This window comes from Pan troglodytes, chromosome 5, assembly GCF_028858775.2.
Source record: "Pan troglodytes isolate AG18354 chromosome 5, NHGRI_mPanTro3-v2.0_pri, whole genome shotgun sequence".
In the NCBI taxonomy this organism is placed as follows: Eukaryota; Metazoa; Chordata; class Mammalia; order Primates; family Hominidae; genus Pan; species Pan troglodytes.
The window spans coordinates 8,833,741-8,849,992 of record NC_072403.2 but is presented as its reverse complement, the minus strand read 5'-3'; the positions used below and the strand labels follow the sequence as shown (position 1 = coordinate 8,849,992).

At 44.7% G+C, this 16,252-nt stretch overlaps 1 protein-coding gene across 2 annotated transcripts; it reads left to right on the top strand.

Annotated features, from left to right (window-relative positions):
• The first annotated feature begins 11 nt into the window (after window positions 1–11).
• On the top strand, window positions 12–15,249 carry SERPINB9 (serpin family B member 9). 2 transcript variants are annotated; one of them, XM_016954810.3, is made up of 8 exons: window positions 381–491; window positions 1,272–1,468; window positions 3,114–3,291; window positions 7,535–7,672; window positions 8,220–8,337; window positions 10,179–10,321; window positions 11,733–11,888; window positions 13,147–15,249. In XM_016954810.3, exons 3-8 carry the CDS (start codon window positions 3,124–3,126, stop codon window positions 13,552–13,554), a joined length of 1,131 nt encoding a protein of 376 aa, XP_016810299.1. In that variant the 5' UTR covers window positions 381–491; window positions 1,272–1,468; window positions 3,114–3,123; the 3' UTR covers window positions 13,555–15,249. The 2 variants fall into 2 exon arrangements, with proteins under 2 accessions (XP_001160054.1, XP_016810299.1); XM_001160054.8 differs by lacking the exon at window positions 1,272–1,468 and having other exon boundaries at window positions 12–491.
• Window positions 15,250–16,252: the final 1,003 nt, after the last annotated feature.

Here is a 16,252-nt window from a genome sequence, read left to right as displayed (position 1 = left end):
AGCCCAGGGTTCCAGGCTCTGTCTCCTTTCCCGCAGACGCCTTGTTTCTTCGCGCGGAGGCCCTGGACGCCGCAGGCTCCCAACCTACTTCTCTGGGATGTCAGGTTCTGAACCCGGTCCTGAAGAGGCCCTGGCGCTGGGGGTGGGTGAGGCCGAGCGCGCGCCTTGGGAACCTGGCTAGCCTCAGGCTGGCGGGAGCATTCGCGGACATCGCCCTGGGCGGGGAGGACTGGGGGTACCCTGACCTGACCCTGCTCCTAGCTCTGACCTCGGCCACCACGCGCGGCGCCCCCGCTGGTCCCGCCAGGCTCCGCCTAAACGCAGAAAGCGTGGGAGGCGCCCGACCCTGCGGTATAAAAGCGGTGCCTGCAGAGGCCCTAGCGGGAGTCCGCGGCGAGCGCAGCAGCAGGGCCCGGGACTGCGCCTCGGGGATCGGCGTCCAGGCTCGGAGCGCGGCACGGAGACGGCGGCAGCGCTGGACTAGGTGGCAGGTGAGGGCGTCCCCGCGCAGGGCCGGGGTGGAGCACGGGAGTGGCGAGTTTCAAGCCCCCGGCTGCCACCGAGAGATGGGACCGGAGGACAGGAGGGGTCGCTCAGCCAAGAGCCCCGGGGAGGCGGTGCCTTCTCGGTGGGGTCAGCAACGGTCTCTGGGGGTGCCTGGGAGCGCGCAGCCGGTCTCCGCCTTGGCGGCCCACAGCCACCGCGGACGCCTCCCTCCCGGATGTCTCCTTGCTGCCCTTCCCTGGCCGAAGCCCTCCTTTGCAGCCTCTTCCCCACCTGCTGGCCCTGTTTTCTCACTGCTCTTCTCTGCTCTGGGATCCGCAGGATAACGTCTGTCCTGCTTCTTCACTGTCCTTTAAAGTCACCAGTCTCGGCCGGGCGCAGTGGCTCACGCTTGTAATCCCAGCACTTTGGGAGGCCAAGGCGGTCGGATCCTTGGAGATCAGGAGTTCGAGACCAGTCTGGCAAACGTGGTGAAAACCGGTCTCTACTAAAAATACAGAAATTAGCCGGGCATGGAGGCCCACGCCTGTAATAATGTCAGCTATGTTCTGAGGCAGGAAAATCACTTCAACTCGGGAGGCGGAGGTTGCAGTGAGCTGGGATTGCGCCACTGCACTCCAGCCTGGCAGACAGAGTGAGACTTCGTCTCAAAACAAAAAAAAGAAAAACGCAAAAAAACCACCACCAACAACAACAAAAAAAAGCCACCAGTCTCGGAGTTTCAAATCTGAGCACTCTTATCCATCTTAATTCTTTCAATAATTCAGCTAAACGAACGGGGTCCTGAGAATCCGCGGAGCCAGGCTCAGCCCTCGCCTGCAGAGCCTGCGGTCTGTGGGGCCCGCCAGCAAGATGACGAATCACCTTCGGGAGGAAGGGTCGTGCTGGGGAGGGTCGCGCCGGCGGGGTCAAGAGAACCTCCTCTAGGGTGGGAATCAGAGCCTCCGGGCCGCGGTGTTTGAGGGTGAGTGGAATTAATCCCGTGATGGACATGCGGCCTTCTAAGGGGGACCAACAGTGTTTGCGAAGAGGTGACTTTGGGAGGGGTTCAGGATGGCCAGAGGTGGAGGCTGTGACCTCAGTGAGGCTGGATCAAGGGAGGGGGCAGGTGGGTAAGACACCGTTTTAACGAGGTGGCTTTGAGCAGCCACCTTTGAGGGGCCTAAGGGCCCCGGGAGATTTAGGAGGAAGGACAAGAGGATTAACACCACCTTCTGAGGTGCCGTGTGGCTGTGGCGTGTGGGGGTGGCTGGGGGAGTGGGTTGTGTTCATTGTCCAAGGCTCTCCAGCGCTTTGCGTGGCGTTTTGGGGAGCACAGATGAGGTGTCCCGACAGTGGGGAGTGGCTCTAGGGAGACCAGAGGCTCGGGAGGGGGCCTGGGCATTGGACCAGGCACAGGATCCGAAGTGGGAAGAAATGTGGGCGTAGAGGGCAGGCCTTGGGGATGGGTGTAGGGGAGGCGGGGGAGATGGAAAGGAGTCAGGGAGGTCTCCCAGGCTCACCTGGAGGAGTCAGGGTCTCATTTCCAAGTGCACTGGGAACTGCAGCCTGGGGGTGGGGGTTCATTTGGTTTCAGACCTGTGGCCAAGAGACCCACCCCCTCACATTCACACTTTGGTCTCCAGTGGCTTCACAGGCACCACCTCCTTGTTCTCGCCTGTTTTACTCCTCACCTTGGGCTGTTTCTTGCCTTTCCATTCTGGCGTTCTGCAGGGATCAGATCCTTCCTCTCACGCACAATCTACACTCATGGCTTTTGCTGGGAGTAATGAGTAAAGCTCCCAAATAGATGTTTCTGAGTTAGGAAGCACATTAAAAACAAAACAAAATGAAGCAAAAACACACAATTGTCTAAGTCCCACTCTGTGTTCAAGGGCCACATGATGTGCAGAAGCTGGTGATGGGCAGGAGCTCTGAATGGAGTCACTGGGATGTCAGGCCGCGTGGGCCTGGGGCAGGCTGGCTGACTGGGAGCAGACTGGCTCCACCCTGGCTGTCCAGGACGCACTCACTTGCCTCTGGATGACAGCTCCTTGCCTCACAGCTGTCTGTCTCTGGGTCAGATTCAGCATCTCAGTGTCTTTTGTGTATCAGCTGAATGTCAGGGAGGCCACAGGCTGGTGCCCAGTTGAAAATCTCACAAGGACTCTTTGTAAATGCATGCAAGAATAAGAACAGCATTTTCCTCCTCCTCCGTGACCCCATTCTCCTCCTCAGATGGGACGATCTGGTCCTTACGGAAAGAATTGGAGTTCACTGCTTCCAGCTCTGTGTGTGTGTGTGTGTGTGTGTGTGTGTGTGTGTGTGAGAGAGAGAGAGAGAGAGAGAGAAAGACAGTGAGCTCTGCAGGCGAGCCAGTTCTGTTGCTATTGCTGGTTTGAGCTGCTGCCATCACATTAGCTAATTACCTTAACATTTGCACTTAATTTTTGGCCAGCACTTAATTTTTGGCCAGAGACTAACAGAAAATAAATTTTTCTCCAATTTAAAATACTTATGAACTTTGAGAAGAAAACAAAAAGTACGATTCCAAAATTGCCCTGTAGTAAGTAGGTCAGTAACATTCAGGGAGTGTGGAAACTGCATCTCTCTTTATTCTTCCCTTCCAGGCCCTGCATCATGGAAACTCTTTCTAATGCAAGTGGTACTTTTGCCATACGCCTTTTAAAGATACTGTGTCAAGATAACCCTTCGCACAACGTGTTCTGTTCTCCTGTGAGCATCTCCTCTGCCCTGGCCATGGTTCTCCTAGGGGCAAAGGGAAACACCGCAACCCAGATGGCCCAGGTAAGCTTGCCCGTTCGCCAGGAGCAGGGACTGGCCTGGGCTGCGTGTTCTGTCACCAGCTTCACACTCACACTCCAGAGCCACTGAGAAAGGAGGGCAGGACTGGGGCCCGAGTGTGCACTGGCCGTTTCAGGGAGGCGGGGTCCACTGGGGAAGAAGTAGGGCAGGGCAGGGAGGCAGGAACTCTGCTCCACCGAGATTTATTTGGGGGAAACTTTCCTCGGTTAATCCCTTGGAAAAGACCATCCAAGCTGTCTTGTCCTAGCGCAGAATCTTTCTTTAGAAAATGACACTGAAATTATTTGAAACATAAGTTGCAAAGACCTACCTCTTTTTTGGAGCAAGAGACTTTGTAACTAAACTTTCATTGGTAAGGAAGGTTAATACCTGTTTCAAGTTGTTTCTGTACCAACAGCTCAGGGAGGGCATCAACAGAAATTTGCAAGAAGGATTCCAGGGCAAGTGCTTCATTACAGCTGCACACTGTGCAGGTACTGCTCAGCTCAGTCTCACCAACACTCAGAGAACCTGTGGAAATGATTCAAGATCAGTGCTTGTCCCCAGACGTTTGTGGAAAGGAGAGGAGACAGACACGTGAGATGAAACCGAAAAGCGTCATCCCTGAGCGCAGGCCGCTGGACACGCCTTCATCATGGGAGTTGTCCTTTGTTCAATATGACTGTCTTTTTCTTTGATGACGCTTTTCAGTAGTGAATTACTCGTTTTAATAATTTCCCAGCTCATTGTGTGAAGAAGGGAGGGTTTATGTGTAAAGGCTACCAGCCTTAATAATAAGCACAGAGAGGCTCTCTAAGAGATATATATATTTGGAAATAGGGCATTGCAATGAAAATATGCATGCCATGGCAAGCTATGTGCACATTCAGGGAGGTGAAATAACACTAAGATTTTTAAAGGAAAAAGTAAAGAGGATTACATAATTCCTTTGAAATAATTATTTTTGGCAAAAAGATCAATAACGAAGGTGATGTCAGTGTGAGGTTGGACGGGGAGTTCCTGGGTAGACGTCCTTGCACAAGTATTTTGTTGTGTAAGGCTGTGATGGCCTTTGTGCAAGAGTGTAGGTTTTTACAGAGTCCTTTGTGATAGTTGTGTTATCAGGCATTCAAGCGTGAGAACCCTCTCTTCATGGCCTTCGCTGTCTGTTTGTCAAAGGTTTTTGGTTTTGTTTTTTTAACATTAGTGACTCCATTTTGATTCTGAAGTTCCTTATTCTGAAATCTTTATGATCTTTTTCTATGTTTTAGGCTCACCGATAAACCCTTATAGAAAGCTTTTTTGAGAGCACCAAAATTGTCTAGGTACCTTCTTAGGTGTGAGACTGAGCTCCCTCTATGGCTCCAGTGTTCAACTGGATGCTTGTGAGACACCAAACATACTGAGTACACGTTGCTACCTGTAACATGCAGGGAAGCGTTAATGGCAGCAGAAATATTTTAAAGAATTATTTATTTTTCCTTCATTATATAACTGGTAAAAGTCCACTATAAAAATTTAAAAAAAAATAAAAGTAGAAGGGAGGAAAAAATCCCTATGGATCCATCAAACAGAGACAACCACCCTTGATAATGTAAAGCATCTTCCTCCAGTCCTATTTCTTTTTTTTTTTTTCGAGACAGAGTCTTGCTCTGTCGCCCAGGCTGGAGTGCAGTGGTGCGATCTCAGCTTACTGCAAGCTCCACCCCCCGAGTTCACACCATTCTCCCACCTCAGCCTCCCGAGTAGCTGGGACTACAGGTGCCCGCCCCCACGCCCAGCTAATTTTTATTTTTAGTAGAGACAGGGTTTCACTGTGTTAGCCAGGATGGTCTCGATCACCTGACCTCGTGATCCACCTGCCTTGGCCTCCCAAAGTGCTGGGATTACAGGCGTGAGCCACTGCGCCTGGCCCTATTTCCCCATTTTCACTTGACATTTTGTACTTTGGTGATTATATGGTATCTTTACTTTTATAAATGTTTTTTCAGCTAATGTGAGGATTCAGTGAGACAGTCCATGTAAAGCAAGTGCTCAACATGTGTTGGCTATGAATAGTAATAGTGGTGTCACAGCCTCAGGTGAAATTGGCCTTAGCTTTTGGTTCTGTTCTATTTTTGACAGGGTTTCTTATCAACAGTCTATGAGCTGTCTAAAATAAATTTAGTAGCTTCCTCTTTTCTGTGTTATAGAACAGTGTGTATTGCATGAGAAATAGAAATTGCTTGAATGTTAGAAAAAAAATCCCTCAAAAGATCATCTAAGCCTTTTTAGAAGTAATTCTCTCTCTCTCCCTCTTTTTTTTTGTTCATTCATTGTGACTGATAGATTCTGTTTTTTGTTTGTTTTGTTTTGTTTTGTTTTTTGAGATAGAGTCTCCGCTCTGTCACCCAGGCTGGAGTGCAGTGGTGCTATCTCAGCTCACTGCGACCTCCAGCTCCCAAGTTCAAGTTCACGTGATTCTCCTGCCTCAGCCTTCCGAGTAGCTGGGATTACAGGCACATGTCACCATGCCTGGCTAGTATTCATATTTTTGACTGGCATTTGGTAACTTATAATCTGTACTTTACTGAAAATAATTATATAGAGTTTTTGTTTTAACATTCCCTTTGTTTATATTGCTGTAACCTCTTTTTCACATATAACTTTACTTTGGGGTGCTTTTTCTTACATGTGGTGGGTGGCTGTCTGTTTTGTATGTATGTGTGTTTTCTTTTAAAGAACCAGCTCTTGGATTCATTGATCATTTTGTGTTTGTCCCAAAATTCCTTGGGAGTTTTTCTGCATCTTTTCTAACGTAATGATTTTAAAGTTTTAGCATTTTATTACTTTCTTGGTAATATTGAAAACAATGCTATGTTTTAACTTATCTTTGGCCAAACTCTTTGGTCTAATATATATCACCCATATTTTGATTATTTTCTAAATCATATGTCATATACTTATTTAGAAGAATTTTTTTGTTTGTTTGTTTTTTGAGAAGGAGTCTTGCTCTGTTGCCCAGGCTGGAGTGCAATGGTATGACCTTGGCTCACTGCAACCTCTGCCTCCTGGGTTCAAGTGATTCTCCTGCCTCAGCCTCCCAAGTAGCTGGGATTACCAGCAAGCATCACCACACCCGGCTAATTTTCGTATTTTTAGTAGAGACAGGATTTCGCCATCTTGGCCAGGCTGGTCTTGAACTCCTGACCTCAAGTGATCTGCCCGCCTCGGCCCCCCAAAGTGCTGGGATTACAGGCATGAGCCACTGTGCCCAGCCTAGAAGAATATTTTAAATATTTGTTTACAAGAGGATTTTTTGTGTTTTTTTTTTTTGACATGGTCTTGCTCTGTCTCCTAGGCTGGAGTGCAGCAGCTTGATCATAGCTCACTGCAGCCTCAAAGTCCTGGGCTCCAGCAATCCTCCCATCTCAGCCTTCCAAGTAGCTGGGACCACAGGCACACACCATCATGCCCAGCTAATTGGAGACGGGATCTTGCAATGTTGCCCAGGCTAGCCTCAAACTCTTGGACTCAAACAATCCTCCTGCCTTGGCCTCCCAAAGTGCTGGGATTATAGGCATGAGCCACTGTGCCTGGCCTAGAAGAGTATTTTAATTGTTACTTTGAAGAGTTAATTATTTAGAAAAGTGTTTTCAGTAATATTTTGTAGGTCATTTTCATTTTGTTGGCATTTTATTTATAATGCTGACTTTTTGTTACGACATTGAAGTTAGAGAATATGATCTATATAATTCTGTATTTCAGAATGTATTGGGATGTTGAGACTTTTCTTATGGCCCAATATGTGTGATATATTTTGAAATATTTAATATACACACGTAGTCCCTATAGGGTACAATTTTAATAACTGTGTTATTGTCTTATTAATCACATTGCTCATGTAATATCCTTGTTTCCTTTTGAGGATTCTGATGATTGTATTTCTGTCTATTTTTCCATGCATTTTTTCTGCTTTTAACTTTTTAACTGCATCTTTTTTTTTCACTATAAATTTTAGAGGTAATTTTCCCACCACTTAGGGTGCATTTATATTTTCCTTTTGATGCAAGATTTTATCACAACCTCTTTTCTGAGCTTTTCTCACCCTTGTCATTTTTTGTGTGTTACTGATCTTTAAACAAGCGAGATCCATTCAGGCAGGATGGCTACATCTTTTACTCGCCTGTTTTCTGTCCCCTCTCTCTCCTCTCCCCAGCCATCAAAGAGCTATCTTGATAACTTTTAAAATTATCTTTCACAACAGGCACTGTCTTTAAACACAGAGGAAGACATTCATCGGGCTTTCCAGTTGCTTCTCACTGAAGTGAACAAGCCTGGCACACAGTACCTGCTGAGAACGGCCAACAGGCTCTTTGGAGAGAAAACTTGTCAGTTCCTCTCAGTAAGTTGAATCAATAGAACAATAAAAGTTGCATTCAACATACCTGGTGATATAGAGTCTGGGAGAAAGACCCTAGAGAAATTGAGAAATTTATGTTAACCAATTAAAAAAAATTGCACTATTTTTTTTTCTAAGATGGGGTCTCACTACGTTGCCCAGGCTGGTCTTAAACTCCTGGTCTCAAGTGATCCTCCTGCCTGTTGGGATTACAGATGTGAGCCACCACGCCCCGCCTAAACTTCTTTTTTTTTTTTTTAAAGACTGCAATTCTATAATTATACCTTGTATTAGTATTGCAAAAGTAGTCTCTACTTTTCTTGAAAGGTAAAATTGAAAGGTAAAATTCTCAAGTTCATTTCTGGTTATTCAGGGTTCAATACATACCTATTCACAAACTCTGATATTTTAACATATCTTCACATGATCACTTTTAAAGAGTTATGTATATTCTTTTTATTAAAAAAAGGTAACATATTTAGAATTTTTGGAAGTTTGCTGACATTTGTATTTAGCAATGCAGCCTCACTGAACATTTTTCTCTCCAAAGACGTTTAAGGAATCCTGTCTTCAATTCTACCATGCTGAGCTGAAGGAGCTTTCCTTTATCAGAGCTGCAGAAGAGTCCAGGAAACACATCAACACCTGGGTCTCAAAAAAGACCGAAGGTCAGAATGACAAGTTATTGCACCTTCCTCCCAACCCGTCCTCCTCCTGCGGCTCTTCCTATTCCTCCTTCCCTCCTCTTATATCCTCTCTCCTCCTCCTCTCCCTCCTATCCCTCCTCTCTCTCCTCACCCACCTCCACCTCTCCACTCCACCCCCTCTAATTTCACGGGTGTTTCAGATGGTCAGAGTAGTGTTGACTGGCAGGGCCTCCTGGCATACTGAACCTTGATGGACTCATAAAGGTTCTGATCAGACATTCAGGTTTTCAGCAACAGAGATTTACTTTTGTCTATTCTCCCAGGACCAGAGTAGCTGATACAAATGTCAAAAGAGGGCCAGCCATGGTGGCTCTCGCCTGTAATCCCAGCAATTTAGAAGGCCGAAGTGGACATATCGCTTGAGGTCAGGAGTTCAAGACCAGCCTGACCAACATGGCGGGACCCCCCCCCCCCCCCGCCGCCATCTCTACTAAAAATACAAAAATTAGCCAGGTGTGGTGGCCCATGCCTGTAATCCCAGCTGCTTGGGAGGCTGAGACATGAGAATCACTTGAACCTGGGAGGCAGAAGTTGTAGTGAGCTGAGATCATGCCAGTGAACTCCAGCCTGTCTCAAAAACAAAAAACAAACAAAAAAACAAATGTCAAAAGAATCTCAGGCCAGGTTTCCAGTTTAATAACTTGCATTAAAATATACTCTCCCTGGCCTGTAACATTCACATGTCAGGTGACTCCATTGTCTCTGCGAGAAGGAGATTGGTGGACAGATCTTGCCTGAGGTATACACTTGGGCTGCCTCTTCCTAGGTTCTGGGGGACCTCCATCACCATTACCTTTACCTGCTAAGGTCACTCCTGACTTTTCATGTCTTCCACTTAAGCTCCTTTAGTTTGACTCGATAAGCCTACATTTGATTGGTTAACTGCAGACCCTCTCTCAGGGCTGATCAGTTCCACAGACTGAAAATACCCTCCATTTGGGGTTGAACCTTATTCATCTACATTTCAGAAAGTGACGTGTTCCAGTCTAGGCCTCCAAGACCAATGATGGTCTGATGAACCATTCAGACTCCTCTGCGCCAATTATGCTTAGTACCACCGGGAACATTTCCATTTCTGTGAATAAATGAGACGGTAAAGAATGGGAGACATTCTTCGCTTAAAGTCTCAGCAGTTGTTTCCCGCATTCCTGCTTGGAGTATTTACCACGGATGCTCTCTTCAGGCAGTGGGTTAGCAGGGATGCCCTCAGTTCATTGAAACAGTACCACTTGATCTCCAGGGAAAGAAGGGGTGATCTTTGCTTGCCCACATCCTCTTTTCCAGGGATGCCTAGTGCTTTGTTGAGGGGATACAGCAGGAATATCTCCTCCAAAAGCTTCTGGAAACTCCCCATGTGCCCAATGTCAGCTCTTCCCACTTTGAGCCATCCATTCTGGTTGCTTCTGACATGTCCATGTGTAGTCACAGAACATTAGAACTGGGTGTGATCATGAAGGGTTGGATCAAACACTCCAATTAACCATGTGAGACAAACACCCCTTCAGCCTATCACATTTCCTGCTGGTCTTGTTCTCCAACCTGGTGTAATTTTTCTACTTTGTACCAACCTGCTTTCCTCGAGTGACTTAGGTATCTTTCACCATCCTCAACTTGGTGGATGTTCTCAAGGTGTCAGTAATCATGAATACCACTCATATGTGCTGTTTTTATTTCTCTACATAACAACCCAAACTCAGCAAAGTTGAAAACAGAAGTTTGCTTCCAACTAAGGATCCAGGATCATCGAATGCATCAGGTTCTTATAAAAAGCAACTGAATGTAGTCTCTACTTTTCTTGAAAGGTAAAATTGAAGAGTTGTTGCCGGGTAGCTCAATTGATGCAGAAACCAGGCTGGTTCTTGTCAATGCCATCTACTTCAAAGGAAAGTGGAATGAACCGTTTGACGACACATACACAAGGGAAATGCCCTTTAAAATAAACCAGGTGGGGGAAGCTTTTTAAAATCCTGCTAGTTTGATGAAGAAGTTGAATGGAAAGATTTAACTTTGTAAAAGTGTAAGTGACATAAGCGTAAGCCAAAAGGAATTTGAAACTTCAAGTATTTCTGAATGAATTTCTTAACTCAGTAGAAAAAAACGGAAGGAGTAAAAGATATTTGCTGCATATATATATTATATATATATATAATATATATATGTAGTGTTTTATCACTGCTCTTAACTGCCTTTGATAATTTCTCATAAACCATTGCTGCCACCTAGTTTTGGAAACTAAAGATCTTCCTATAAGCCCAATTTACTTGGCTAGAAAGCAAAAAACAAACAAACAAACAAAAAAACTGTTAAAGTAGTGTGATATGTGGGAGTGAGAGGCAGTATAGGGCAGGGTAGAGGGAGAGAAGGTGAAAATGTGTCTTTAATTAGTTATTTTTAAAATTAAAGTAAGTTTTGATTTGAATTGTTAACTAATTATCATTAATTCAATATTTACAGCTTTTTAATATTAAAAATTCATGACAAAGACCTTAGTTTTGACATTGAAGTAAAACTTAATTAAGGCAGGCATTAGAATAATTTGCCAAATCTTCCAGCCCCTAAAAAGATACTATTTTAATGCAATTAAAAAACAAAAGCAGGTAACCCTCCTGCATTTTTTGTAAGGTGTACTTTAACTTAAAAAAATTAGTTCTCTAGTTGCAAAGGGTGGGAGGAGGAGAATTCTAACCCTGGTTTTAGAACTATTTTAATTTTTATAATAAATGATCTGTATCAATTTTTTAAAGTATTACATTAATAAATGTAATACTTTGCTGAACTTCTATGTGCTTATGCCTCTTCTGTATTTTAAAAAAGTTATTTCCTTAGAGTATCAGAATTGAAAAGATTGGGTTAAAATACATTACTACATATGTAGGTCGTTACTCTTTCTGAGAGAGTGTATCCATTTATACTCCCTGTCGTGCTGTTGTGGAACTATAAGTTTCATCCCACTTTATGATTTTTTTTCTCATATGTTGGGTTGGATAAATAGGAAAAACAATACACATTTTTTTCTAATTAAATCAAAACGAATTTGTATTTAATTTCATTTGATTATATTGCTTTCTTAGATCTATTTGCTGAGCACAATTTAAATGAGAAACATCTTTCTCCTCTGGAAAATGTAGAGTATCACATTTTATTTTGCAGAAGAAAACCTTTCCCAGGGTGGTACTGTGTCTGTTTACAATGATGATAGGAAGGAACTGGTTGACTTTTTTTTTTTTTTTTTTTTTTTAAGTGTTAACTGGGGCATGAATGTGGCGGTTTCCATCACAGGTGCTGAAAACACTCTTGGAGGCAACTGCAGCTCTTTTGAAAGTTTTAATTGCGTCTTTCAATAATCCTTCCCCCAGGAGGAGCAAAGGCCAGTGCAGATGATGTATCAGGAGGCCACGTTTAAGCTCGCCCACGTGGGCGAGGTGCGCGCGCAGCTGCTGGAGCTGCCCTACGCCGGGAAGGAGCTGAGCCTGCTGGTGCTGCTGCCTGACGACGGCGTGGAGCTCAGCACGGTAAGACCCGGGCTGCGGGAAGAACCCAGGGACACCTTTGCGGGCAGAACTCGAGCGCCACTTCCACCTCTCATATTCACCTTCTGAGTTGGCGATGCGGCAGACGCACACTGTGCAGGCACTTGGCGTTGGGATCGAACTTTTGTTCAAGGCTGACTTTTCCCAATATTGTCTGCGTGATCTGCCAAACTACACATCTCAGTCCTCTGTTTTTTCATCGCTAGAAGGGGTGGGGGACGGTTAAAATGCCTTTTAAAATAAATCAGGTAGGAGGAAGCTTATAAAAATCCTGCTAGTTTGATGAATGGCAGACTTTTAACTCTAAAAGCATAAATGACTGCTTAGGGTTATTGCCTCGTAGTTATGATGAGGATAAAATGTGGGTAATTCAGGTAACAAGCTTACCACATTGCCTGGCAACTAGTAAATGCTCTACAAATGTGATCCATTATTACAATCATCATTCTTAGCATTATGCTTTTAAAGTCTAGGAACCTGAAATAGAGAATGAGGAAGTCTTAACTTTCACCTAACAAGGCTGGGAGGGGGCATCCAGGGAGGTGTGAAGTCCAGTGCTCAGAGGGTGGGACCAGAGGCAGCCTCTGAGGGCACATCCAGGCACTCGGCTTCCTTTCAGCATGGATCTCCAGGGTGAGAGAGTCAACCATGGCAAATGGCAGGCAGTGGGACCCCATGACTTAAAGAGGTCTGTGTGCGCAGCAGCCATTGGCTCTCCCTCTGCCCACCTTCCTGAAACTATGCTCCAGAAACTATGCAGAATCTCTCTGGGGCAGATAATCCTCTGGTAACCTCTCTGCTCCAGAAACTATGCAGAATCTCACCTGGGACAGATAATCCTGTTGGAGTGGCTCACACTGAGAGCCCTTTCGTTTCCAATCCTTTTCTTTACTAGCAATGGTTTGTTGTCTTTAAAAAGACTATGAAAAAAAAAACACAGTCGCCTGGGCATTGACACTTGTCACAATACAAGATGTCTCTGGAGTTGTTGGATAAGGAGAGGACAGCCACAGCCTTCCTGCCTCTGACTGCTTGGTGTCTCTCCCCCTTGTCAAGGAAGTGGCACATGGGACATAGGACAAGTAAGAGTGCTCACAAGCTTCTGGCAGATGAAGGGGCCACTGATCCTATGTGAACAAACAACACCTACGTGCAAGGGGAGGAAGGGAACTGTGAGTGCCTGTGCGCTTGTACATGTGCACTGAAGTCGGAATCTTAAAGTCTAATTCTGGTCTTTCAGGTGGAAAAAAGTCTCACTTTTGAGAAACTCACAGCCTGGACCAAGCCAGACTGTATGAAGAGTACTGAGGTTGAAGTTCTCCTTCCAAAATTTAAACTACAAGAGGATTATGACATGGAATCTGTGCTTCGGCATTTGGGAATTGTTGATGCCTTCCAACAGGGCAAGGCTGACTTGTCGGCAATGTCAGCGGAGAGAGACCTGTGTCTGTCCAAGTTCGTGCACAAGAGTTTTGTGGAGGTGAATGAAGAAGGCACCGAGGCAGCGGCAGCGTCGAGCTGCTTTGTAGTTGCAGAGTGCTGCATGGAATCTGGCCCCAGGTTCTGTGCTGACCACCCTTTCCTTTTCTTCATCAGGCACAACAGAGCCAACAGCATTCTGTTCTGTGGCAGGTTCTCATCACCATAAAGGGTGCACTTACCGTGCACTCGGCCATTTCCCTCTTCCTGTGTCCCCAGATCCCCACTACAGCTCCAAGAGGATGGGCCTAGAAAGCTAAGTGCAAAGATGAGGGCAGATTCCTTACCTGTCTGCCCTCATGATTTGCCAGCATGAGTTCATGATGCTCCACACTCGCTTATGCTACTTAATCAGAATCTTGAGAAAATAGACCATAATGATTCCCTGTTGTATTAAAATTGCAGTCCAAATCCCATAGGATAGCAAGCAAAGTTCTTCTAGAATTCCACATGCAATTCACTCTGGCGACCCTGTGCTTTCCTGACACTGCGAATACATTCCTTAACCCGCTGCCTCAGTGGTAATAAATGGTGCTAGATATTGCTACTATTTTATAGATTTCCTGGTGCTTAGCCTTATAAAAAAGGTTGTAAAATGTACATTTATATTTTATCTTTTTTTTTTTTTTTTTTCTCTGAGACGCAGTCTGGCTCTGTCCCCCAGGCTGGAGTGCAGTGGCGCCATCTCGGCTCACTGCAAGCTCCGCCTCCCGGGTTCACGCCATTCTCCTGCCTCAGCCTCCCAAGTAGCTGGGACTACAGGGGCCCGCCACCACGCCCGGCTAATTTTTTGTATTTTTTTAGTAGAGACGGGGTTTCACCGTGTTAGCCAGGATGGTCTCGATCTCCTGACCTCGTGATCCACCCGCCTAAGCCTCCCAAAGTGCTGAGATTACAGGCTTGAGCCACCGCGCCCGGCTATATTTTATCTTTTATCTTTTTCTTTGACATTTACCAATCACCAAGCATGCACCAAACACTGCTTTAGGCACTGGGGACACAAAGGGGACAGAGCCATCCTGCTTTGACACCTGGTCTTCAGTTCTGTGCCCAACGTATATAGCTTTGACAACGACCAGGTTGGACTGTTTAATGTCTTTCAACTTACCACGTAATCCTCTTGTAGGGATCACATCTTTCTTTATGATATTGTATTTCTCTACCTCTAACAGTAAAAATTCCATTCAACCCTTAAAGCTCACTTCAAATTCTTTGAGAAGTTTTTCCTTTCTCCACAACCAGATGTACATATTTGAACTCTCTTTGTACTTGGAGGGCACTTCTTTCGTGGTAGTTCTTTTATTTTTATTGATCTCTGTATCCTTAGATAGTCCTCCAACAACCAAAGGTTGGGACTCTGTCTTACATATCTGGGTGCCCCTCATAGTGCAGTAATAAGTAAGTTGATTATATACGAGCTATGTAACTTATATTTTTAATGGTTGGATATCACTGAGTTTATTTTTTTTAAGAATTTTTTTATTGAGGTAAAATTCACATAACATAAAATTAACTATTTTAAAGTGAGAAGTTCAGTGCCACTTAGTATTGTTAACAATGTTGCATAACCACCACCTTTATTTAAAGTTCCAAAAAAAATGTTCTCCTCTAAAAGGAAACCCCATCCCATTAAGCAGATACTCTCCATTCCTTCCTTCCTCCAGCCCCCGGCAACCACCAATCTGCTTTCTGTCTCTATGGATTTATCTATTCTTGCTATTTTATGTAAATCGAATTGTATGAGACCTTTTGTGTCTGGCTTCTTTCACTTAGTACAAGTTTTTGAGATTTATTTACATAGTAGCATGTATCAACACTTCATTTTTATGGCCAAATAAAATTGTATTATGTGTTTATAGCACAATTTATTTATCCACTCATTCATTGATGGACTTTGGGTTGTTTCTGACTTTTGGCTATTGGGAATAGTGCTGCTATGAATGTTTGTGTACCTGTATTTGTTTGAATGCCTATTTTGCATTCTCTTGGGTATATATCTAGGAGTGGAACTGCCGGGTCATATGTTAATTCCATGTTTAGCTTTTTGAGGAACACACAAACTGTTTTCCACAGCAGTTGAACCATTCCACATTCCCACCAGCAATGTATGAGAATTCCAATTTCTCTCCACTTCCTCACCAACACTTACTATTTTCCTTTTCCTTTTTTTAAAAAATAAGTTATGGCCATCTTAGTGGGTGTGAAGTGGTATCTCATTGTGTTTTTTATTTGCATTTCCTATGTAATGAGCTAGAAACTAAAGTACAAACTAGATGGGACATCCAGTCCCTTTGATAGATAATGCTGAGTAAAAAATGAGATGAAAGACATTTGTTTGTTTTTAGAACACGAGTGACAGTTTATTAAAAAGCTTTAGAGGAGGAATGAAAACAAAGTGAAGTACACTTAGAAAAGGGCCAAGTGGACATCTTGGATGTCAAGTGCCTAGTTCAGTATCTTTTTTTTTTTTTTTTTTTTTTTTTTGAGACAGTGCCTCACTCTGTCACCCAGGCTGGAGTGTAGTGGCATGATCTGGGCTCACTGCAACCTCCTCCTCCTGGATTCAAGCAATTCTCTTGCTTCAGCCTCCCAAGTAGCTGAGACTACAAGCACCCACCACCACACCCGGCTAATTTTGTATTTTTCAGTAGAGACGGGCTTTCGCCACATTGGCCGTGTTGGTCTTGAACTCCTGGCCTCAAGCGATCCGCCTATCTCAGCCTCCCAAAGTGCTAGGATTACATGCATAAGCCACTGAGCCCAGCCCTAGTTCAGTATCTTTTATGTAAATTATAAACATCTGCAACATTGTGTATCATATGCAGATACTTATTGCATTTCTTTTATTAGTGGTGAAAGTGTTCTAT

Coding starts and splice junctions, on each gene's coding strand:
- SERPINB9 (XM_001160054.8), top strand. CDS start 3,124: ATGGAAACTCTTTCTAATGCAAGTGGTACTTTTGCCATACGCCTTTTA. Junction 8,338..10,178: donor GGTCTCAAAAAAGACCGAAG/GTCAGAATGACA, acceptor TTTTCTTGAAAG/GTAAAATTGAAGAGTTGTTG. Junction 10,322..11,732: donor TGCCCTTTAAAATAAACCAG/GTGGGGGAAGCT, acceptor TCCTTCCCCCAG/GAGGAGCAAAGGCCAGTGCA.